The sequence below is a fragment of the Meyerozyma guilliermondii genome, genomic scaffold (genome assembly GCF_000149425.1).
Source record: "Meyerozyma guilliermondii ATCC 6260 scaffold_3 genomic scaffold, whole genome shotgun sequence".
Lineage (NCBI taxonomy): Eukaryota > Fungi > Ascomycota > Pichiomycetes > Serinales > Debaryomycetaceae > Meyerozyma > Meyerozyma guilliermondii.
Window position 1 is genome coordinate 1,291,303 of NW_001809798.1, and position 22,688 is coordinate 1,313,990.

General features: G+C 42.7%; 11 protein-coding genes across 11 annotated transcripts; 6 read left to right on the forward strand and 5 right to left on the reverse strand. All coding sequences in view use genetic code 12, as the record gives it.

The window, feature by feature from the left end:
* Positions 1 to 42: 42 nt before the first annotated feature.
* On the forward strand, positions 43 to 711 carry PGUG_03034 (uncharacterized protein; the record flags this gene model as incomplete). Its single annotated transcript, XM_001485255.1, has 1 exon — positions 43 to 711. The coding sequence occupies one exon, from the start codon at positions 43 to 45 to the stop codon at positions 709 to 711; it is 669 nt and encodes a 222-aa protein (XP_001485305.2).
* Positions 712 to 719: 8 nt separating this feature from the next.
* Positions 720 to 2,792, reverse strand: PGUG_03035 (uncharacterized protein; the record flags this gene model as incomplete). The annotated part of the gene is made up of 1 exon (XM_001485256.1): positions 720 to 2,792. One exon carries the CDS (start codon positions 2,790 to 2,792, stop codon positions 720 to 722), a length of 2,073 nt encoding a protein of 690 aa, XP_001485306.2.
* A 45-nt stretch (positions 2,793 to 2,837) lies between these two features.
* PGUG_03036 (uncharacterized protein) lies at positions 2,838 to 3,704 on the reverse strand (the record flags this gene model as incomplete). Its single annotated transcript, XM_001485257.1, has 1 exon — positions 2,838 to 3,704. The coding sequence occupies one exon, from the start codon at positions 3,702 to 3,704 to the stop codon at positions 2,838 to 2,840; it is 867 nt and encodes a 288-aa protein (XP_001485307.2).
* Position 3,705: 1 nt separating this feature from the next.
* PGUG_03037 (uncharacterized protein) lies at positions 3,706 to 6,492 on the reverse strand (the record flags this gene model as incomplete). Its single annotated transcript, XM_001485258.1, has 1 exon — positions 3,706 to 6,492. The coding sequence occupies one exon, from the start codon at positions 6,490 to 6,492 to the stop codon at positions 3,706 to 3,708; it is 2,787 nt and encodes a 928-aa protein (XP_001485308.2).
* A 135-nt stretch (positions 6,493 to 6,627) lies between these two features.
* Positions 6,628 to 8,337, forward strand: HAS1 (ATP-dependent RNA helicase; the record flags this gene model as incomplete). The annotated part of the gene is made up of 1 exon (XM_001485259.1): positions 6,628 to 8,337. One exon carries the CDS (start codon positions 6,628 to 6,630, stop codon positions 8,335 to 8,337), a length of 1,710 nt encoding a protein of 569 aa, XP_001485309.2.
* Positions 8,338 to 8,460: 123 nt separating this feature from the next.
* HYS2 (DNA-directed DNA polymerase delta subunit) lies at positions 8,461 to 9,924 on the forward strand (the record flags this gene model as incomplete). Its single annotated transcript, XM_001485260.1, has 1 exon — positions 8,461 to 9,924. The coding sequence occupies one exon, from the start codon at positions 8,461 to 8,463 to the stop codon at positions 9,922 to 9,924; it is 1,464 nt and encodes a 487-aa protein (XP_001485310.2).
* Positions 9,925 to 10,703: 779 nt separating this feature from the next.
* SSD1 (mRNA-binding translational repressor) lies at positions 10,704 to 14,480 on the forward strand (the record flags this gene model as incomplete). The annotated part of the gene is made up of 1 exon (XM_001485261.1): positions 10,704 to 14,480. One exon carries the CDS (start codon positions 10,704 to 10,706, stop codon positions 14,478 to 14,480), a length of 3,777 nt encoding a protein of 1,258 aa, XP_001485311.2.
* Positions 14,481 to 14,619: 139 nt separating this feature from the next.
* PGUG_03041 (GTP cyclohydrolase I) lies at positions 14,620 to 15,405 on the forward strand (the record flags this gene model as incomplete). Its single annotated transcript, XM_001485262.1, has 1 exon — positions 14,620 to 15,405. One exon carries the CDS (start codon positions 14,620 to 14,622, stop codon positions 15,403 to 15,405), a length of 786 nt encoding a protein of 261 aa, XP_001485312.1.
* A 98-nt stretch (positions 15,406 to 15,503) lies between these two features.
* On the reverse strand, positions 15,504 to 16,916 carry PGUG_03042 (glutamyl-tRNA(Gln) amidotransferase subunit; the record flags this gene model as incomplete). Its single annotated transcript, XM_001485263.1, has 1 exon — positions 15,504 to 16,916. One exon carries the CDS (start codon positions 16,914 to 16,916, stop codon positions 15,504 to 15,506), a length of 1,413 nt encoding a protein of 470 aa, XP_001485313.2.
* Positions 16,917 to 17,036: 120 nt separating this feature from the next.
* MES1 (methionine--tRNA ligase) lies at positions 17,037 to 19,292 on the forward strand (the record flags this gene model as incomplete). The annotated part of the gene is made up of 1 exon (XM_001485264.1): positions 17,037 to 19,292. The coding sequence occupies one exon, from the start codon at positions 17,037 to 17,039 to the stop codon at positions 19,290 to 19,292; it is 2,256 nt and encodes a 751-aa protein (XP_001485314.2).
* Positions 19,293 to 19,328: 36 nt separating this feature from the next.
* Positions 19,329 to 22,676, reverse strand: PSD2 (phosphatidylserine decarboxylase 2; the record flags this gene model as incomplete). Its single annotated transcript, XM_001485265.1, has 1 exon — positions 19,329 to 22,676. The coding sequence occupies one exon, from the start codon at positions 22,674 to 22,676 to the stop codon at positions 19,329 to 19,331; it is 3,348 nt and encodes a 1,115-aa protein (XP_001485315.2).
* Positions 22,677 to 22,688: the final 12 nt, after the last annotated feature.

Consider the following 22,688-nt stretch of genomic DNA (forward strand, 5'->3'; position numbering starts at 1 on the left):
CATTCAGTCTATAGATATAGACTTTGAAGAACTGTTCTGATCATGCCAAAGTCTGTACCTAGTCGCCAGGGGTCTGCACTGGCGGACATATACAATTCCGGGTCTGCAAAGATAAAGAAGAAGATAAGAGACATTGAAAGATTGCTTAAAAAAGATAACGTCCCCGCGAACATCAGAATTGACAATGAACGTGCCCTCAAGGCGTTAAAAGTTGAATTAGCAAACAAACAGCAGGATCACAAGACGCAGAAAATCGCCAAAAAGTACCATATGGTTCGTTTTTTCGAACGAAAAAAGGCGCTTCGCAAACTCAAACAGGCTCGCAAAGAGTTGCAAAATGTGCTGGAAACTGGAGAACGTAAGGATATTAAAAAAGCCCGTAAGGTGGTTCGTCATTGCGAGATCGATGTAGCATACGTGGTTCTTTTTCCCAAAGCCGAAAAATACATTTCTTTGTATCCCAATCATCAGCCAGAAAAGAACCCAGACACTGAAAATGCAAAGAAAGGTTTGGAAAAGACAGAAAGTCGTCGTCGTGAGCTCCGCAAAAAAGTTGAAAAATTGGTAGACGACAAGGCACTTCCATTCTCTATTGATGACTTACTCGAAGGAAAGTCGGTGGATGTCAAACACGACTTTGAATCTGGCCATAACCAAGAAATTGATGCTCCCGAAACTAAGATACAAGAGGAAGATGATTTCTTCGAATAATGCATAGTCTATTTAAGCGTATACTTTTTGGAATATTGGATGTCCATTGCATCATTAATACACAACACAGTGACGTCCCTTCCGGCAACTTCATCATCTATGTCAAGCGTACAAGTAATTTTTCCTTTACGCCCAACCATCTTGGGGCTTGCCCTGCTAAGCAAGAGCAATTCTCTGGTACTTTCGTCAGCCACTATAACAAACCAAGACTCTCTTTGGGCTTTGGGGAAATGTGGACAGTACATTTTGAACTCTTTCGTCAATGGGAAATTATTATGTTCGAGCTCAACTGTTAAGATCGAATCTTCCAGGTATGAAACGTTCATATTGGCGGTAGGAAGATGAGAGACAATCTTCAAAAACTCTGACCTCACGGCCTCTGTACTCCATTCCCTATTATCTTGTCCAAATGTGTCAAGATACCGTTGGCGGTTCACATCGAATTTATGGCATATTTGCTCATGTTTACCCTTGTTCATGTTACCCAATTCCTGTAACGTATACTTGCCAAATTCTTGGTTCAATGTGAGTCCTGGTAATGCCGTGGCTGGGTTATCGTCGTACCAGTATCTCTGTTTGATACAGTGCATCAACTTAATGAACATCAACACCGAGTCGAGGTACCCCAATTCAGCCGCTGCGTCGATATATGCTTGGAGAATACGAAGTGCTTGGTCAAGCACAGAAATCGTATCCTGCGAATAGTCAGCAATAGGAAGCTCAACTCTGCTCATAAATGCTTGAATGAGTAAATAAGCTTTGACATGGGGGTCCCATATAAATTCTTTTTGCATATCTTCACCAGAATATCTCATTGATTGAGACATCTCCATGTTTATCAACTCTTCGCCGTGTCTAGTGGCTAGTTCATCATACTCAACCGCTTCACAAAGTAGTCTGAGACATTCACGGAAAGAAGTGTCTTTATGAATTCTCGAGACGAGGTTACGCATGGTTTTGTGAGAAAGATAATAGTAAGAGGAGATGTGCAAAAACCCAGTGGGCTCCAATTCATCTGCTCCCTTCGTTATCACACACTTTGACTCTTTCAAGTTTTCAATTGTTTCATCGATCAAATTGCCCAAGAACCCACTTATACCAGCTTGAGATTGATCTTCGATCCCATAATAAGTAGGATTGTTATGAGCTCTTCTGTATAGAAATGTCCATGTGAGAAAGTCCATAGCTTCTTGACGGGTGGTAATAGTGCCAGCAGAAATTTCAGCACCAATATGGTTGTCCAAGACTTTGTGAAGCGAAGATTCGACAGGGAATCCAATGTTCAAGAAATGCTTGTAAAACACTTTTTTCGATTCCTTGGTAAAGACAATTGCTGTTCCACTGGTGTCAAATGCTGGTCTACCAGCTCTCCCCATCATTTGCAAGATATCAGTCAAATCCATATCTCTGTATGCTTCGATTTTGGGATCGAAAAATTGAGTTCCCTTGATGATCACCAAATGAGCAGGCAAGTTCACACCCCATGCCAAGGTAGAAGTTGCAACCAAGATTTGAATCTTTCCTGACTCAAACAATCTGTGTGATATTTGTCTATCGGATTCAACCAATCCAGCATGATGAAGTCCCATTCCAAATTGAAGAGCAATGCGGAGAGTATCATCCTTAACATCTTCCAAGATCTCTTGCAACTCGCTATCGCTTAGCTTCAAAAAGCGACGTGGATCAGACTCGGCTCCACACAAGTGAATAAGCTCCAAAGCGGTAAGTCTTGTTTGACGACGAGAAGCAACGAAAATCAAAACTGGCTTATTCGGAGAGTGCTGTTTGATAGCCATGAATGCGGGCTTGTTCATAGTCTTCATAAGAGGACTAAACGCCAAATTATCGGGGAAACCATCAATGTACATTTGCAATGGAACAGGACGCACAGACTGTGGGAAATTAAACAATCCCTCCTTCACACCTAGCCAACCAGCCATATCTACTGCATTGGAAACAGCAGTGGACATCCCCAATAGTCTTATAGGACGCTTGGTATGCGACGCAATGTAGTTCATTCTGCTCACAATCATCTCCAAGATGGGACCACGATCACTAGCCAACAAATGAATTTCGTCCATAATCACTAGCGAAACCTCTTGGAACGAATTTACGAGTTTGGCCAGTTACCGGGAAATACCGTCAAACTTTTCTGGTGTAGTAATGATAATGTCTGCCTCTCTAACCTCTCTGGCTTCAGGTAAAGAGTCACCAGTTAATTCCACCAACTTGTGTTTTGTGTTAGCTTGAATTCTGGCTCTCCAGTCGTCCACACGTTCGCGGACCAACGCTTTCATTGGTGCAATATAAACCACTTTGGACCCTGGGAACTCCTTGAAGGCATGCCAAATAGCAAGCTCAGCAACAACAGTTTTTCCAGAGCCAGTAGGAGATCCAACAAAAACACTCGAGTTGGAGTTATATAAAGAGTGAAATGTCATGGTTTGCATTGGATTGAAGTACCTGAACTTCAGCCCGTAGATAGCTTCAACTTGACTATCATGCAAGGCCGATATAGGCAACGGTTGCAACCGTAATAAATTTGTTCTCACGGTTTCGTTGTTAGGTTTTACCAAATGCTGGAAAGAAATGGTGTGTACTGTCTCTGATCCAATCCATGAGTCTGAAAGGACCCTGACAACAATTTGTGGTGGTGCTGGGTCGCCAACTGGAATCATGAAATTGAGTTCATGTGGGCTCCTCATCTGCTTCTTATTCAAGATGAATTTTTCAATGTGAAGAATCTCCGACTTGTCAGATTCTTCAATTGTCACCCAAAAGATTTGGGCATTTCCATGGTATCTTTCATCCCATACAAAGTCAGGAGACAAGTCTACGTGGATACGCATGACATTGCTGGTTATGGGAAATATTTCAGCGTCAATCTCCAAGTATGGAAACTTGCCAACCAAAGAATAAAGAACATTACCCATTCTATTGTTGTGAACCAAGTCTCCAAGTTCTGGCGCCTCCATATCTCTCAAAGTTTCCATACTAGGTGCTTTTGCTCGCAAGTTTCGTAAGATAGGTTGGAAGATCAAACTGTACCATAGGATGGTCGAATGCCCATATCCGTCTATCTATCGACTTGCAAAGCGAAAGTAAGATTTTCAGAAGACTTCCCCATCTTCTGTTCACAGCCACAAGAAACAACGCTCTGCAAATTCTAGCAGAGTTTTGAGCCACATAGTTGCAATCTGATATCAATGAAGAGTCCTTGATGGTCGCATGCGACACAAACGCCTGTAACAAAATATTGGTCTTCCCCGGAGCAGAATCAATGTCTCCTGGTATCTGGCAAGGAATTTCATTTTCCATAAGCGCTTTGAGCTCGTTAGCTTCTTCTTGACGAAACTTGATGCCATCAAATTCACTGCTCATACTGATCATTGCTAGAACATCTGCCTCGGTAGCCCGAGGGCTCAACAGTTGATTGAATATTTCAACAGTGTTGTTAAGTAGATAAAAGTCAGATGCAATTCTTCCCAAATCCTTGGGTATAAAAGTACCAGAGTCCTCGTCAAAAATAATCATTTGCAATTGATGAAGTCTTCTTGCTGCATTCACTATCATAGTATGCCGCCTAGTTGTTAACATAGGATCATCTTGCAATTCTCGCCATTCGATTCCATAGGAATATGGGTTCTTACGCATTCGGACCATCAAATAAGTGTACCCAAGCCACTGAACTCCTTCATGAACATTGGTCACCGAGCCAAGAGATATCTCTGCATTCAAATTATCGATCAATTTAGATGCCAACTTCGACTCAATTGGATGCTGCTGGGTAATTAATGAGACGTAATGGTCAAGTCGATCACTTGTGGTGCATAAGATACCTGTACCAAACTTTTCGAACTGAGGTCTTCCTGCTCTTCCAAATATCTGAATGACATCAGAGATCCCCAAATCGACAAAACCTCCCTTGTTAGCATCATAAACCTGAGTACCTTTGACGATAACTACGGCAGCCGGTAAATTAACACCCCAAGCTAATGTTGCTGTACAGCAAAGTACCTTTATGGCACCGGAAGCAAACATTTTCTCTGTTAGGTTTCGGTCTGATCTAAGCATTCCAGCATGATGTATACCAAATCCGTTTTGAAACAATTCACGAGAATCTTTGTTTCTGTTCTTCCCTGCAACATCCCTTTTAAATCTTTCATAACTAGGCGATTCTGAGCAGTCAAAGAGTGAAGTTTCGTTGAATTTTTGTGCTTGGGCAATGAATCCTCTGGCAGATTTAATTGTATCTTTTCTCGAGTGCACAAATACCATCACCTGTAAGCCCTGTTCTATGTACTCCACGAGTTTATCATAGGATACTTTGTCTATGTTTTCTCGAGAAGTCATGCTACCTGCTTTACCTCTAACACCGAGCAATTGCTGCTGAAGGGGAATGGGTCGGAAAGATTGGTCAAAGTAGTACATTCCAACCGAACGATTCACACCAAGAAAGTCGGCAACATCAACGTAATTGGGTAAGGTTGCAGAGAGACCAACTATACGTATCATAGACTGCGTGCTCTCCACTTGTCGTAAGGTACGAGCAACTAAAGATTCAATGACAGATCCTCGGTCTTCGTGCAACAAATGCACTTCGTCTATAATTAACAACTTCACTTTGGACACAAGCTCGCTATCGCCAGTCAGCTTTCTTGTAACCACATCCCACTTTTCTGGAGTGGTGACAATGATCTGAGTAGTCATAATTTCTGCCCTGGTAAGTTGCATATCTCCAGTCAATTCTTTGACAGATATTCCGAGCCATTTTAATTTACTGCTGAATTTTTCAACGATTTCAGCTGCTAATGCTTTAAGTGGAGCAACGTAAACTATTTTAAACTCATCATAGTCAATGTCAATGTTAATTTCCTCGTCGCCGACACTTTCGGTTACAAACAGGTTGATGGTATGTAACACTGTCAAAAGAGCAATATCAGTTTTTCCCGCACCGGTCGGAGCACAAACTAACATGTTTTCGTTGGTATTGTATGCCACAGGGTACACCAACGACTGGACCTTGTTAAGTGTCTTATAGTTGTTGAACGTTCCCTTACACAAGAAATCAAGATTTTCCACCACAATCAAATCGCTATCAGAAATCCATTTGTTGGACTTTGTGTCTGGATATGGAATGACGATTTCTTCATGAGTTGCATAACTATTTCGAGTTGTTCCCGTTGGAAGTGCAAGTTTTTTGCCAGTAATAGCAATCAAATCGCCAGGATCCGCATTTTTGAAAACGTGTGGGTATTTTCGATGCTTGTTGAACTTTAAGTTAGCATTATCAAGTTTGTTTCGTTGCTGGGTTGCCGCAAGTTGTTTCGCTAGTTGATCCGGTGTGAAGAAAGCGGAATCACCGTTTTTTTCCGTCTCATCCTTCAGCAAAACAGACTTGTTTTGCATGATCATGGTGATCAAGTCAAATTCTTCAAATCCCAAGAGGTCGAATAAAGATGATTGTAGCTCCTCGTCGGAGTTTGACAGTCCTACGGTGGACTTCACAGACTCGAAAACCGACATACCTTCTTTTTGCTGGTTTATTCGTTCACATTCTTGTTTGATTTGTGCTACTATGTTGTTATTGGTGGATAATTGTTCCACTTTCTCGACAGAAATGTCTTCAAAAGATTCTAATACCTTTGATACGTCGGTAATATTCGAATTTTCGTTGTCGATTCGATAGTTTTTAAAGCGTGGCTCTGGCAATTGCTTTAAACCGTCTATCAAATGCTGCATGGCTTGCATGTACAGCTTCGTAGATGTCATGGTATACATGATAAACGTCGAAATCTGACTCACAGACTTGGACCTTTTGCCTTTGGTGAACTGCACATATACTGTTGTATGCAGTATGAAGATTTTTAGTTAGCTTATGCGATGCGATGAGATGAGGTTGGAGAAACTGATATCATGAGCAAAGGTGTGAAATCAAAAACCAGGCTGGAGTCCAAGCCAAAAGCTCACAAGAAGCAAAGCGATACGAATGGTACGAAACGTAAACGTGAAAATGAAGAAGAAATAAGCTCTGATGAAGAAGAAGCAGACAACGAGAAGTTAGTCTCGGAATTAGATCAGAATTTCGACGATGTTGCCGAGCTTCTTGACGGCGATGTGGCTGATTTCAAGGAAGAGAAGAAACAGAAAAAGAACAAGGAACCAAAAACCGTGCTGGAAAATGCTTTACAACCATATGCTCAAGCTGACGAGTCCACTAGTGGGTCGGACAAGTTTGAGGATTTGGGATTATCAGAACCCACAATGCGTGCTATCAAAGACATGGGATTTGAAAAGATGACTAAAGTCCAGGAAAAGACAATCCCACCTTTGTTGGCTGGTAGAGATGTGTTGGGTGCTGCCAAGACTGGGTCTGGAAAGACTTTGGCGTTTCTCATTCCTGCTATTGAGATGCTTTATTCACTCAAATTTAAGCCTAGAAACGGTACTGGTGTAATTGTGGTCTCGCCTACCAGAGAGCTTGCCTTGCAAATATTTGGCGTAGCCAGAGATTTGATGGCACACCACTCACAAACTTTGGGAATTGTCATTGGAGGTGCCAATCGTAGACAAGAAGCTGACAAGCTCATGAAAGGTGTCAACTTGTTAATTGCCACGCCGGGTAGGTTATTGGATCACCTTCAGAATACCAAGGGCTTTATTTTCAAAAACTTGAAGGCTTTGGTCATCGATGAAGCCGACAGAATATTAGAAATTGGATTTGAAGACGAAATGAAACAAATTATCAAGGTGTTGCCTAGCGATGAGAGACAGTCCATGTTATTCTCAGCTACCCAAACCACCAAAGTCGAAGATTTGGCCAGGATATCGTTGAGGGCAGGTCCGTTGTATATCAATGTTGTACCGGAAACTGAGGTTTCGACGGCTGATGGATTGGAGCAAGGCTATGTGACGTGTGACTCTGATATGCGGTTTTTGCTTCTCTTTTCATTTTTGAGAAGAAATATCAAGAAAAAGATCATTGTGTTTCTTTCATCTTGTAACTGTGTCAAGTACTTTGGTGAGCTCTTGAACTATATTGACCTTCCAGTTCTTGACTTACATGGAAAGCAAAAGCAGCAGAAGCGTACCAATACTTTTTTTGAGTTCTGTAATGCCAAACAAGGTATCTTGATTTGTACCGATGTGGCAGCCAGAGGTCTTGATATTCCAGCTGTAGACTGGATTATTCAATTCGATCCTCCAGATGACCCTAGAGACTATATTCACCGTGTGGGACGAACAGCTCGTGGTACTGGTGGAAAGGGTAAATCATTAATGTTCTTGACTCCTTCGGAACTTGGATTTTTGCGATACTTGAAGGCTGCAAATGTTCCTTTAAATGAGTACGAATTCCCCACCAATAAAATTGCCAATATTCAATCTCAATTGACCAAGTTGATCAAGGGAAATTATTGGTTACACCAATCTGCCAAGGATGGTTATAGGGCATATTTGCAGGCATATGCTTCGCATCACTTAAAGACTGTCTACCAAATTGACAAATTGGATTTGGTCAAGGTTGCGAAATCCTTTGGTTTTGACGTCCCTCCCAAGGTTAATATTTCAATTGGTGCCAGTGGGAAGAGCATAGAGAAGAAGCACAAAAAGCAGAGAAGACAGTAGTACATATTAGCTGAATAAAATTGCATTGATCAATTCGCGACATTTTGCACTAATTCAAAAATTTGAGATCTACTGATTGAAAAATAAAGCGATCGCGAAATTTAACGCGTTATAGTTTTCTTAATGACTAGCAAGTACATAAATAATGGTCTTTCTCTAGACCAAAAGACGCACAGAGATGGCTTGTTCATGGATAATTACAACAAGGAGCAGGACTTCAGCCTAAAACTCAAAGATCGAACTTATAACCTGCAATACTTTTCCATGTATCAATACAGACTTCTGGTTCTCAAGGACAGAGTCGACCAGAATGCTATTTGGAAGTGGGGAGATGGCGACAAAAGAGTAGATGGTCAAATCATCAAGAGAAAAGAAAAAATCTTGGATATCGAAAGTGGAGAGATGTGCTGGGTTAGTGGCACAATCTTTCTGGATATGAACAACAAGCAGAATATTCTCAAAGATGTCGAAAATGGAGTGGACGATGTGCTTCCAAAGGCCAAGCAATCGTATGTTTCGGGCGATGTACCTCCCGTACTTATGCTTGAAGATGATTCTGGTCGGGCTATTCTTCACAATGATGATTTTTTGAAGAAAAATTTATTAGTCACTGGGTGCTTTGTGGCAGTTCTTGGTATAGAGGTACAAGCAGGAATATTCGAAATCTTGGATGTGGTATACCCAGTCATATCTCCACAATTGCCATTGCCAACGAAACGTCAACCTTCCGGCGAGTATATTGCATTGGTATCAGGACTCTCTGTTTCTGATGCTGCAAATTACGACTTGAAATTAGAACTACTCAAACAATATATTCTTGGAGAGCTCGGGAACGAGTCTGATACGAGCCGTGCACTGACCATCAAGCATTTGGTCATCGCAGGCAGCAGCGTTGCTTCGCTTCCTGAAAAAACTGGTGAAGATGACTTTACATCAGCAAGTGATTTTGGGTCAAAAAACGTCTCTAGATTCAACGCAGAGTCAATTGAGATGTTTGACAGCTTCCTTGCGGATATTGTGTCCAGTGTTCCGGTAAGTGTTATGCCAGGAGAAGATGATCCTACTGAAATATGTCTTCCTCAACAACCGTTGCATCGGTCAATCTTTCCATCTACAAAGCGATATGCGAACGGACCAAACCTTCAGTACCGAACCAACCCTACCTGGCTTGAAGTGAACGGCATTAGGATGTTGGGTACAGCTGGTGAAAATGTCAATGATATATGCAAGTATCTTCCCGAAAGTCTTACAACACCAGAGTCTACAATTGATATTATGAGAGCCAATATAAAATGGCAGAATTTTACTCCAACAGCTCCCGACACATTATATTGCTACCCTTTCAAAGATAGCGACCCGTTCACATTGTCAGACGAAACTCCTCATTTGTACTTTGTTGGGAACCAAGAAAAATTTGAATCGGCTGAATTCAGAGCACAGAGAGACCATAATAGTGATGACGAGGTTACGGTGCAATTGGTGAGTATTCCCAAATTTGCAACTACGGGACAGGTGGTACTTGTGGACACTGGTGATCTAAGCACCAACGTGGTTCGTATCGATGTAGACGACGGCGAGCTACTTTGAGACTAATAATAGCATTTTACAGCCGCACAGGACACAGATTTTCACCCACTGCACCGCAACTGTTATAAACAGCCCCCCTGCGAAAATCTTCAGGGGTAACCACCTGGGCAAGATATAGCAGGCGTTAATTTGGCCACGAAAACAAGCCACACGAAAATAAGCATTAATTGCCACTTTCATCAAAACTGTTACAAATTGTACGCCTAATAAAACGTTACCCTACTTCTTGCTTGTGGCTTTCTTCCCGCAGTAGACGCTATTTACGAAGTATCTCCCAACTCGTAAACCACCAATTATTTTTCAATTTCATTGGTGCTTTAACTCGGGGTTATACTCGGTACATTCCCTTGAAAACTGCTTACACAACAGCTTCTTGCTCGGATTTCGGCATCGTTGTGAAACAAGTTGCGTGACGCCACCAATTTTCCGCGAATTCTTGGACAGCGAATTGAATCTCCTTCAAGTGGTCACTTCCAGCATTCACGCCCAAGTCAATCGACTAACATAATTGACACTTTGCAATCTCCTTACAAAGACAAAGTGTCCTACAAGGCAACATTCCTTGATTCTTAACTGCACTCCTTCCAGCAATCGATTCAATCTATTGCTCGCACTCCCTTGCATTGACGGGCAGCTTCGTACCGTTGCTTGCAAATTGCCAATTGCTCCTTAAACGTGGCCAATTGTTCATTTTTTGCTTTGTTGAACACCTTATAGAACGGTAGTGTGATCAGTGACCGAGAGCTTTATATTATTTTTCCCATTTCCTTCTTTTCAACATGAGCCAAGATCCTAAAAAGACAAGAAATTTACACATTGCGCACCGGAAATCTCCTAGTGAGTTGACCAATCTTATGGTGGAGCAATACAACCTCCAGAAACAACTTGAGGCGGTACAGGCACAGCAAAAGCAGATTTTACAACAGCAGCAACAACAACAGCCTCAATTTGCTTACCCCAGTGGTCCTGATTTGATGCCTCCTCCTTCATCGTATCGTTCACACTCTCGCTCCTCATCGGCCGCGTCACAAAGTGGCCAGCCTTTCAATCACAGGAGGACCGGCTCCAACACCTCGCCAGGGCACAATAGACGGCACTCGTTGGGCATTAATGAGGCCATGAAGGCGGCCGCTACTCAACGTCAGAATAACATGACTTCTTTGAGCCCATCCAGTAGTACCAAGGCTTCGCTGAGTCACGATGAATCATCCTATGCAAAAGCTGATGAACCTTCATCACCTGGCTCTTTCAAATTTCCGCCTAGTGGGCATGGCTCGGACAGCGACTCTGCATCACCACCTCACTCAGGCCACTCTCGTTCTCGGTCTCTTGCGTATGGCCAACAATCGTTCAAATTCCCTCCAGAGGGTAACCCAAGTTTACTTCCTCCTACTCCCAACTTTAGCTTCAGTCATAGCCCGGAAAGAGGAGGGGGACATCAGAGAAGGGGATCGCATTATCGTTCAGGATCTCGCAACTTTGACCCTAATGGCCATACAAACATGAACTCCAATTGGAGAGTTCAGCAACAAGGTAACCAGCGCCAGCAAAATTCGCAACAATTAGAGCCTCCTCTGGCTTCGTTCGTTCCAGGTCACAGACCTCGTCATAGCTCCTACGGCGGAGGATCATCAATTTCTTCGCTTTCTCAATTCATGCCTAACAACCAAGGTAACAACAATAATGGATCGAATGCAAGCGGACGCAAATCGTTGTTTGCACCGTATCTTCCTCAATCCACTCTTCCAGAACTAATCGCTGATGGAAGATTGGTTACGGGTACATTGAGAGTCAATAAGAAAAACCGTTCAGATGCCTACGTTTCGACAGATGGCTTGCTTGATGCTGATATTTTCATTTGTGGATCGAAAGATCGTAATAGAGCCCTTGAGGGTGACCTAGTCGCCGTAGAGCTCTTGGTTGTTGACGAAGTATGGGATTCAAAGAAAGAGAAGGAAGAAAAGAAGAGACGCAAAGATAATGTTGGTAAGTCTAACAACTTCGTCATGAATGATGATATTCACAATGACGCGACCTCCACCTCGACGTCTGCTGTTGGCGATGACGACAAAAAGGACAACGACGATCTGGGCAACGGTTTAATGAGACGTGGCTCACTCAAGCAAAGACCAACAATGAAGAAGAATGATGATGTTGAAGTCGAGGGTCAATCTTTGCTTCTCGTAGAAGAAGAGGAGATCAACGATGAAGTCAAGCCATTGTACGCGGGCCACATCGTCGCTGTAGTGGACCGTATTCCAGGTCAATTGTTCTCTGGTACTCTAGGCTTATTGCGGCCCGCACAAGCAGCACAGGCAGCAAGAGACAAGAGAGATGGTAAGGAGCTGTCTGTTCAAACCCCCAGAGTGCCTAAGATTGTTTGGTTCAAGCCAACGGATAAAAAAGTACCCTTGATTGCCATTCCTACTGAACAAGCACCAAAGGACTTTGTTGAAAATCACGAGAAGTACGCTAACGAATTGTTCGTTTCCTCCATCAAGAGGTGGCCAATCACTTCTTTGCATCCCTTTGGAACCTTGATCAGCAAGTTGGGACCTATCAATGACCCCGCAACGGAAATTGACTCTATTTTGAGGGAGAGCAACTTTTTATGTGAGGAGTATCCTCCAGCTTCTGAACAGGATGATCCATCTAGAGGATTGTTATCGGACATTCCTGACGCAGAACCCGAATTGACAAATTTGAACAGAACCGAATACTTGAATGATTATATCATTTCATTTACGCAAAACAATCAGTTTGTTGATCACGCATTACATGTCAAAAGAATTTCCAATACGAAAATTGAGTTGGGTTACCACGTTGCCGACATTTCTTATTTCGTTCGTCCTGGATCTATTATCGATCGCAAAGCAAAGAAGAGATCCTCGTCAGTGTTCCTTCCACAAAAGGTTGCACATTTGTATCCCGACAGACTCAACGAAATGGTCTCGTTCAAGGAAAATGAGCGAAACTTGGCGATGACTGTCATCTTTGAAATTGATACCTCATCGTTCGAGGTTGAGGATCTTTACATCCACGAATCAGTGATTGTTCCAAAACAGCTTGTATCTTACGACTCTTTTGATGCAATTCTTTCTGGTAAGCAAGTGGAGGGAATCTCTTCGGCAAGTTCAGATTACATAAAGACTTTCAGCTTGATTTCGAAAGAGTTCCGGAGACAGCGTTTGGAGAACAAAGATTTGGGCATCACTCCAAACACCACCTTGCTTGATCTGCTTGATGATGAGCGTGTAAGACTCCATTTGAATATCTTCCATGACAGTGTTGCAAGTGACATTATCAACGAGATATCTCATAAAGTGAATGGCGCAGTTGCTTCCAAGATCCATGCTGGTTTAGGCGATGCAGCATTTTTACGTCGGCACCCACTTCCTACTATTCTGAAACTCGAGACTTTTGTAAGAAAAGCGGCGAACTTGGGCTTCACTATAGATACCGCAACATCTGCGACATTGCAAAACTCTATTCTCAAAATTCAGGACACCGTGAAACGTCAATGTGTTGAGACCTTGCTATACAAATGCATGTCTAGAGGCAAGTATTTTGTGGCTGGCAAGCAAGATCCTGATAATTACGGTCACTTTTACTTTAATTTGCCGTTGTACACTCATTTCAACGCCCCAATTCGTCGTTACGCTGACTTAATCGTACACAGGCAGTTGAAGGCTGTAATTAATGGGGTGGAAGATGCGGCATCGGTTGACTTGGACAGCATGAAGGCAACCGCTGATTATTGCAATTTCAAAAAGGATTGTGCGTCAAATGCACAAGAGCAAGCTGTACACTTGTTGTTATCTCAAACGATTAACGAGATCAGCGAGAGCGCTGGCCAACTTCTTTGCATGGGTACAGTGATCCAAGTTTATGAGTCGTCGTTTGACGTTTTCCTTCCCGAGTTTGGGGTTGAAAAACGGGTTCATGGAGATCAATTACCTCTCGTGAAAGCTGAATTCGACAAAAATGAAAGAGTCTTGGAGTTGTTTTGGGAGAAGGGTATTGATACTGCGACGTACATCCCTGCGGATGAGCAGCTGTCATTATCATACAGAAACTCGATAAAGAACAAGTACCGTACTTCAGCAGTTGAAGTCGCCAAAATTCAAAACAAGTCTCTTTTAGAGAAAAAGAGTATGAGTAACGATACCATCGTTGAGAAGTTGGCCAAGTTGAATTTGGAGCCACCGAACCTTCATTTACCCACGATCGTTCCTCTGCGAAACATTGACCAAGAGCACTCGCTTAATGCAAGGTCAATGCCTAACTCACCTACTCAGGCGGCTTTCCCCAAGAATGTAAGAACAGCTTCTAGCACACTTATTGGGACCGATGCGTCGAGCGATTTGCCCGCGCCCCTGGAAGCACCTAGTGGATTGAAGCCTTACTTGCAAATGATAAGCACGAGAATTGAAAAGGACTCTTACATCCAGGAAATACGGGAATTGTCACAAGTGCCTGTGCTCATTCGTGCCGAGATTGGAATGGCGTTGCCATGTTTGACGGTACGTGTGTTGAACCCATTTTCTGAACAATGAAGCAGAATCCTTCTTTAACGAATCCTACGAGTCATCTTATATAATTGTCATATTTTCTACATTTTAGTTATTTCTCCCCCACGTAGACTCATTCTCCGCGAACGCAGAAAATTAAAGTGAAAAATTAATAATCGCTTAAATGGTTGACACGCCAAAACAGGAACCTAAGACCCCTAAACCGTTAGCTTCAATCCAGAAGTCGAGATTGCTCTCTGAAGGTGATGGCATAGACCGGTCGGGTACTCCTCTTAGAACGAGAGTTGCTTCTCCATGCACTTTGAATCCTCCGATTGACAGTGATGGACTTTCATGGCCATCTTTAGGTGCAAGACAAAGGATAGAGCAGACCGAAGAGGAGTCCAAATCAAGGGAGCTCCGTATAGCTGGTGCCGTTCGTACGATTTTGACGGAATTGGGTGAAGATCCAGATCGTGAAGGATTGTTGGAAACTCCCGAAAGATATGCTCGAGCCATGTTGTTTTTCACCAAAGGATATGAGGATAACATTCGAGATGTGATCAAAAGAGCTGTGTTTGAAGAGGATCATGACGAAATGGTTATTGTTCGTGATATTGAGCTCTACTCATTGTGTGAGCATCACTTGGTTCCATTTTTCGGTAAGGCTCATATAGGGTATATTCCCAACAAAAGAGTGCTTGGATTGTCGAAGCTTGCCCGGTTGGCAGAAATGTACTGCCGGCGTCTTCAGGTCCAAGAAAGACTCACAAAACAAATTGCAATGGCACTCAATGAGATGTTGCAACCGCGCGGAGTTGCAGTGGTAATCGAAGCAACTCACATGTGTATGGTGAGTAGAGGAGTGCAGAAAACTGGGTCTTCCACCACCACCAGTTGCATGCTTGGCTGTTTCCGTAATCAGCAGAAAACGAGAGAGGAATTTTTGACCTTGCTAGGCAGAAAGTAGACATGGCTTTTTCAACAAGTTAGCCCGGCATGATTAACGACGTTATGACATTCAACATTTCATAGGTTAACCCTGATACACAGAGGTGGTCAATTAGATTAGTTATATGTACAATTTAGACTGAGTGTTTTTGCAACCTTGAGGACGGTTTCATCGTCACCAAACTGACCCATGATTTGAATACCTTGTCTGCTGTAGTATGGTATTGAGATGCTGGGGAGCCCAGCCAACGAAGCGGGAACGGTGAGAATGTCGTTGATGTATGCATTAAGAAAGTTTTCGTTGGTCTCTTGGGTGTACTCTGCCAAACTTGGCGCTGGTGAGACTGCTGTGGGACACAATAAAGCACAACAGCCGTCTCTATTGTAAACCTCATTATCAAACAACACATTGGGCATGGAGAACACCTTGTTAAATTCGGCTACCAAATTCTTTCTGACATGTGTAGCCCGCAAGTAGTGGTTTCCCGAGTCTGAAGAAAGCGTATAATTGCCCAAAATGATTCTGCGTTGAACTTCGCTTCCAAATGCTGTGGATCTATTTTTCGATACGATATCAAAAGGTGTCATAGAAGCAGTTTCCTCCGAAGAGATTGAGTAGCCGTATCGAACACCCTCATACCGAGAAAGGTTGGAGGCAGCTTCAGCTGTTGCAATTGTATAATATGCCAGCAACAGTTTCTTGATTGTGGGAATGGAAATGTATCGAATTTCATAGCCCTCATCAACAAGTGCACAAAGCGCCAGGTTCCACGCATCCTTAGCTTCTTCAGTCATTTCCGCCACGACAAATTCTTCTGGGACTCCTATCACCTTGGAAGATTGCAAGTTCTTTTGGTGGGAAATTTGGTGTCTAATAGATGCATCGAAGCAAGTTGGATCTTTTGAATCAGCGACGTCTAGAACGTCGAAGACCGATCTCACCGTGTCTAAATCCCGCGCAAATATACCCACTGTGTCAAGACTCTGTGCATATGCTATAACTCCCCACCGAGATATTCTTCCGTAAGTGGGCTTGAATCCATATACTCCACAGTAGCTTGCTGGTAACCTCACTGAACCTCCCGTATCAGTACCCAAGGCAAAGTCCGCTTCTCGCAATGCAACCGCAGCGGCAGAGCCTCCAGAAGAGCCTCCACTTATATGGTTTTCAGGAAACATGGGGTTGACGACACTACCGAATGCCGAGTTGGTGTTTGAAGATCCCATACCAAACTCGTCCATATTGGTCTTTCCTACTACTTTGGCACCAGAAGCCTCTATTAACGACACAGTGGTAGCATCGAAAGGACTCACATACGTCCGTAGCATTTCCGAACCACTTGTAGTGGGTTCTTTCGTTGTGACAAAGTTATCTTTCACAGCAGCCTTAAGTCCTGCTAGACTACCAGACGAATTTGTTTCCTCCTTTCTTTTACTAATGAATGCATTATGGTTGTCTTTCGTAAGCTGATTTGAATACCTCCGCAAGGAAATCGGAACTCTATATCGAGATCGTAAAAGGGCTCTCATGGCAATCGCCGTTTCGCAGCTAGAGTTGGTTTTCGCAGCTTTCACACCAGTACATCGCGCGCTTGGAAAATCTGACTGAGTCTTACAAGAAAAGAAGTGGATTAACCATAGAACCTAATTATGTCGCTGACAGTCATCTACGGTGATCGCGGTTCCGATCTCTTGGCTCTCGCTAGCAACCTCAAGGTGTGCATCGGAGCTTTAGTTTTTCAAGGTGGTATTCAGGTTGAGTTGGGTGAAGATGAGTCACACACTGGTTTGAAAGATCTGAAAACTGGCTTCAGATTATTGGAAAGCAATGCTATCGTCAAGTACTTGGCCAAGGACTTTAAGCGGACGGAGGCCATTGAGTTCGAAGAGACCAAGTTGTATCAGGCTTTGAAATCGAACCAAAAGGAACAAATCATGGCTCTTTCTGATCTCCTCCCAGATTTTGCTGATAATCAGGAAATCACCGCCGAGAAGGTAATCATATTTTCGGCGTTATATGTTACTGGAGGTGAGAATATTAAGCAAAAAGAGTGGTTCGAAAAGTTTGCAACTTTACCAAAGGTTAAAGAGGGTATTACCAGCGCTCTTCTCATCACTACAATCGAGAGACTTAAGAATACTAATACCGGAACACAGAAGGTGAAATCTGGATTCGGTGTTAAAGCCAGAGACGAGAGCTTGTTGCCTAAGAAAAACGAGAGAAACATACTTATTACTTCTGCTTTGCCTTATGTTAACAATGTCCCTCATTTGGGTAACATTGTGGGCTCGGTGTTATCCGCTGACATTTATGCCAAATACGTTCAGAACAGAAACTACAACTCTTTGTTCATTTGTGGAACTGATGAGTACGGTACCGCTACTGAAACTAAAGCTTTAGAGGAAAAAGTCACTCCTCAAGAATTGTGCGACAAATACCACAAGGTGCATAAGGACGTATACGATTGGTTCGACATAAATTTCGACCATTTTGGAAGAACTACAACTCCTCAACAAACGGAAATCGCCCAAGATATTTTCCTCAAATTGTACAACAATGGTTACTTGGAAGAGAAGACCACAGAACAGTTATACTGTGAAGAGCATAAATCTTTCTTAGCCGATAGATTCGTGGAAGGAACTTGTCCCAAGTGTGGGTATGAGGATGCTAGAGGTGATCAATGTGACAAATGTGGCAATTTGCTTGATCCATTTGAATTGATCAACCCTCGTTGTAAACTCGATAACGCCAAGCCTATTCCAAGAAACTCAACTCACATTTATCTCAAGTTGGGAGATCTCCAAGGAGAATTAAAAGAATGGTTTGAGAAGGCTTCAACTGATGGAAAATGGTCTAAGAATGCAGTCCAGATCACCTCATCGTGGATAAATAGAGGTCTTGAATCAAGGTGTATTACTCGTGATTTGTTTTGGGGAACTCCTGTACCACTTAAAAATTACCACGATAAAGTGTTGTACGTGTGGTTCGATGCAACAATTGGGTACGTTTCCATTACTGCAAACTACTTCAAAGACAAGAACACTGAAGATTGGCTCAAATGGTGGAAGAACCCAGAGCATGTTGACTTGTACCAATTCATGGGTAAGGACAACGTTCCATTCCACACTGTGGTTTTCCCATCATCTCAAATCGGTACTAGAGATAATTGGACCAAGTTGCACCATCTTAGTACGACTGAGTATTTACAGTATGAAGGTGGAAAATTTTCGAAATCAAGAGGCGTGGGAGTTTTCGGCAACAACGCCAAAGAGACTGGCATTACACCCTCGGTGTGGAGATATTACTTGGCTTCTATTAGGCCTGAAACTTCTGATGCCCAATTCTCTTGGGGCGAATTTGTCACTAGAAACAACTCTGAACTCTTGGCTAATTTGGGTAACTTTGTCAACCGTTTGGTCAAGTTTACCATTGCTAAATACAATGGTGTTATTCCTGACTACAAGGTTTCTGAGATCCCTGATTACGCTGTGTTTGAAAAAGACGTGAATGAACTTTTGTCGTCGTACATCGAGAACATGGAAGCTGTGAATATTAGAAAGGGTTTAGAACTTGCCATGGCTATTTCCTCGAGAGGAAATTTGTTCTTGCAAGATAACAAGTTGGACAACACCTTGTACACCAAGTACCCTGCCAAGTCTGATGCAGTTGTTGGTGTGGGCATGAACTTGATCTACTTGGTTAGTTCCTTAATCTATCCTTTCATGCCATCGACTACCGCTCAAATGAATGAGATTTTGAATGTACCTCCTTTGTCGATTACCAACAAGTTTGAATTAGTATTGGAGGCTGGACACTGCATAGGCAAGGCCCAATATTTGTTCCAAAGAATTGATGAGAAGAAGATTGACGAATGGAGAAGTTTGTATGGGGGTAAGCAGGTGTAGGTAAGTATTAATGTATTGTCATAATAAGATATAGTTTCAGTTATCTTCACTTTCAATCAGATCCTCTTCACTTCCAGCAAGCGAAGATGAACTCGATTCAATACCGGCTCCCAAATCATTGAAATCAGCCTGGTTCAACTTCAAGTTGGTGGCTTCCCAGTTATTCAATTCTGTTGGCGAAGAAAGATCACCACCAGTAATCACTCTGATTAATTGTCTCTTGAAATCCTTTGTTTGTTTGTGGAAATCAACATGATCTCTCTTGTATTCTGCTACCTCCGGGGCATGTCCAATACTCTGGCCCACACGAACAAGAGTCTCAATACAAGACAGCGAGTTTTTCACGATATCACTGTCGAAGACTAATCTTTTCTTCTCAGCAAGAAGAATGACTGTAGAACCTCCAAACTTGAAATAGCCTATCTCATCTCCTCTTTTGACTTCATCACCTTCATTTTTGGTTAGAACCGTGGATCCCACCATCATTGCTCCAACGGCGACCATGACCACCGTTCCAAACTCACGGGTCTTAATGGGAATGATAACTCTCACATTTTCTCCAAACACATCCAACTCTGACCTGATTGCCATTGGGTTAACTGTGTAATACTCACCCTCAATATACTTTATCTTTCCCACAACACCATCGACGGGGCAATGAAATCTATGATAATCTTGTGGAGCCAACCGGAATATAGCTAGCGAACATGCTTCTGGTTTGAACAAATCAGTCAGTTCCAAATTCTCAAAATTACCATTGAAAAGCTTTGCAATGGAGAAGTTTGTACCCTTGATCCATAGCTGGGTAGCATCCCCAACAGTTGCGAAGGCAGTGCATCTGGAGTCCGCAGGAGAAACAGCAATTCTGCTTTCGTTAGGAGCTTCATTTGGTCTTGCATCTGGTTTGAGTTTGCGATAAAAGAACTCATTGAAAGTGTTGTAATGTGAAATATCTGGATACAAGCAATCCGATAAATCAAGTTTGTGAAACTTGATAAACGATGCAATATCATTTTTCAGATGTGGATGGTCGAATTTGGCACCTTGTTTCACACTGGCTTTATACAAGAGAGCCCTAACACGACGCTTTCTTGCTTTATCCAAACCTTTGTAAAGAAGACGAATGCCTAGTCTCACATAGACTCCCATCTTTTCTTCCATAATGATTCCAGTCATCCTATCTTGTACGAGAATGTTTGCCGAGTTACCACCCAATGAATATTTTCCGTACGATATTTTGATCAAAAACTTGGTAAACCACTTCTTCGTTGCAATCTGAGGAGTTACGTAGGATGATACCAAAAGCTTGTTGACAATACTCCAGTCCTTTGAAGAGCAGATTGCCACATGGGTGATGATGTCGTTATCTCCTTTCTTGCTCAATTTCTTTTGACAACAAATTGGACATTTCTCGATCTCAAAAATCCGAGAATCTTCATCACCTTTAGATCCACTAATATGGTTTTCCAATTCTTCGATAATCTCTGAGTCCTTGAGCCTGTCGCCTCCCCACGCCAGTTTACCCGAGTTTTCAAAGAACTTGAAAACAATCTCATCACTATTATTGCAACCAAGAGCATCGAGAAAGGATATGAGCTCGATGTAATCGTAAGAGCCATTGACCTCATTCAACCCATACTGCTCCAACAAAATTTTCCAAAACTGCTTTCTCAATGACAGGTACGGCTCAAATCGTACTCGTATCTTCAATCTAGGATTGTACTTTTCTCGGTACTTTTCTTTGTGGATTTGTAATTTGACATCCATGGTTTTGAATTTTGAAGTATCAGCATACAGGGGTATTACCTTACGTTTATGCCTGAAGCCTCTTTTCTTCAAATGGTGGACAATATTGTCATCCTCCAAAACCTCAAAATTAGAGTTGGCAGTGGAGGAATCGTAGCCCGAATCTGACACCACAAACGACAGCATGGACTCCTCATTACCTTCACTCATGTACATGGGATTTTGAGACAAGGCACTGCTTGCCGCCGTTGCCATAGCAGTTATATCTTTCATCAGGACCGAGCCATCAGCGACTTCATCGTGAAAGGAAAAATGGTCCTTGTCAAGTACCGAAAACAGCACATTGAAATTGGATTCATGAGGTAGAACTTCGAATGCAAGACGTTCATTAAAGATAGGGTTTAACGTATGCCTCTTCCAACTTGTTCTGAATGTCTTTTTCCCGAAAGTGACCACCACAAATGGATCCATGTCAAAAGTGGTTCGAGTTATGTTAGTCAATGGAGGTAGATCGCTGCACGAAACAATCTCAAGAAATAATACACCAAGCACAGAACGGTTTGCTAACCCGAAATTTTTCGTACGTTGGTCCAGGCTTCGTCTGAACATTTTCTTTCTCTCCCGAGATCTGCGTTTGATGTCTTTGGCCGAATGGCTCTCACTTGGTATCTCAGCACTTGAATTGTCACTCGACACCATCGAGCTATCGGATAGATCTGAACCTACAATACTCAGCATTGTTGAGTCCGGAACCACTACAGGGATAAGAGCATTATCCAGGTTTATGCTGCGTCCATCATTCAAAGAAGAAGGAGCAGATACTGGTAGAATTGAGTCGATATCTGAAATGTCTCCATTTGGCAAGTCTGCAGCAGATGCTTCTGTGTAAAACCCTTGATCGTCAGGAAATAGCACAGCAGGATCAGGATCTGGGTATACAAGACTCTTCTGCCATACATCAAACATGCCTTCTAGTTCTTGATAGTTGGTCATGACTGGAGTAATTTCTGTATCTGAAAGACTTAGTTGATCCATCTGTTCATAAAGGTCTCGAGTGGGCTCACGAGAAGGTGGAATTATCTGAACGGCGACGCCAGCATCTGTATCAAGTTTCCGTCCTGGTTCCTTCTCTCCCTTGGAGGACTTTTTGGTTTTTTTACCGGTGACAAGTTCGAAGGAAAGAAGAACCGAGCCAGTGACAAATGAACGATATTCGCTATTTGAGTAGAGTTTATACCATTTCGGGTCACATGTTGGTGTGAATTGTCCATCCTTAGTAAATAGATCTCTCAAACTTACTCTTAACTCGCCAAGGTATGTCTTGCTTCGGTTGTATCTGTCCCATACTGTGAAATTTACCACTGGAGAATATGCATTGAGTTTCATAGGAAGTAAAAGTATATTGTCCCATGAAGGGTGGTTTGTCCTTGAACGCTTGGAGGTTCGTTTCTTGGAATCGTTGAGCTGAGCGACAAGAACTGGGCTGGCTTTACTACGTTTTTGTTTCAGGGCAGCATCGTCGACCGATCCACAGCTGAAACTTGGATCCAGAACCAAGTCTGCTGCTCGATCCACCTTGATCTTGACGTAGAGCTGAAGCTTCTTTGACGATTTTTCTTTTCTTTTAAGAAGCCTCATGGTAATTTGAGG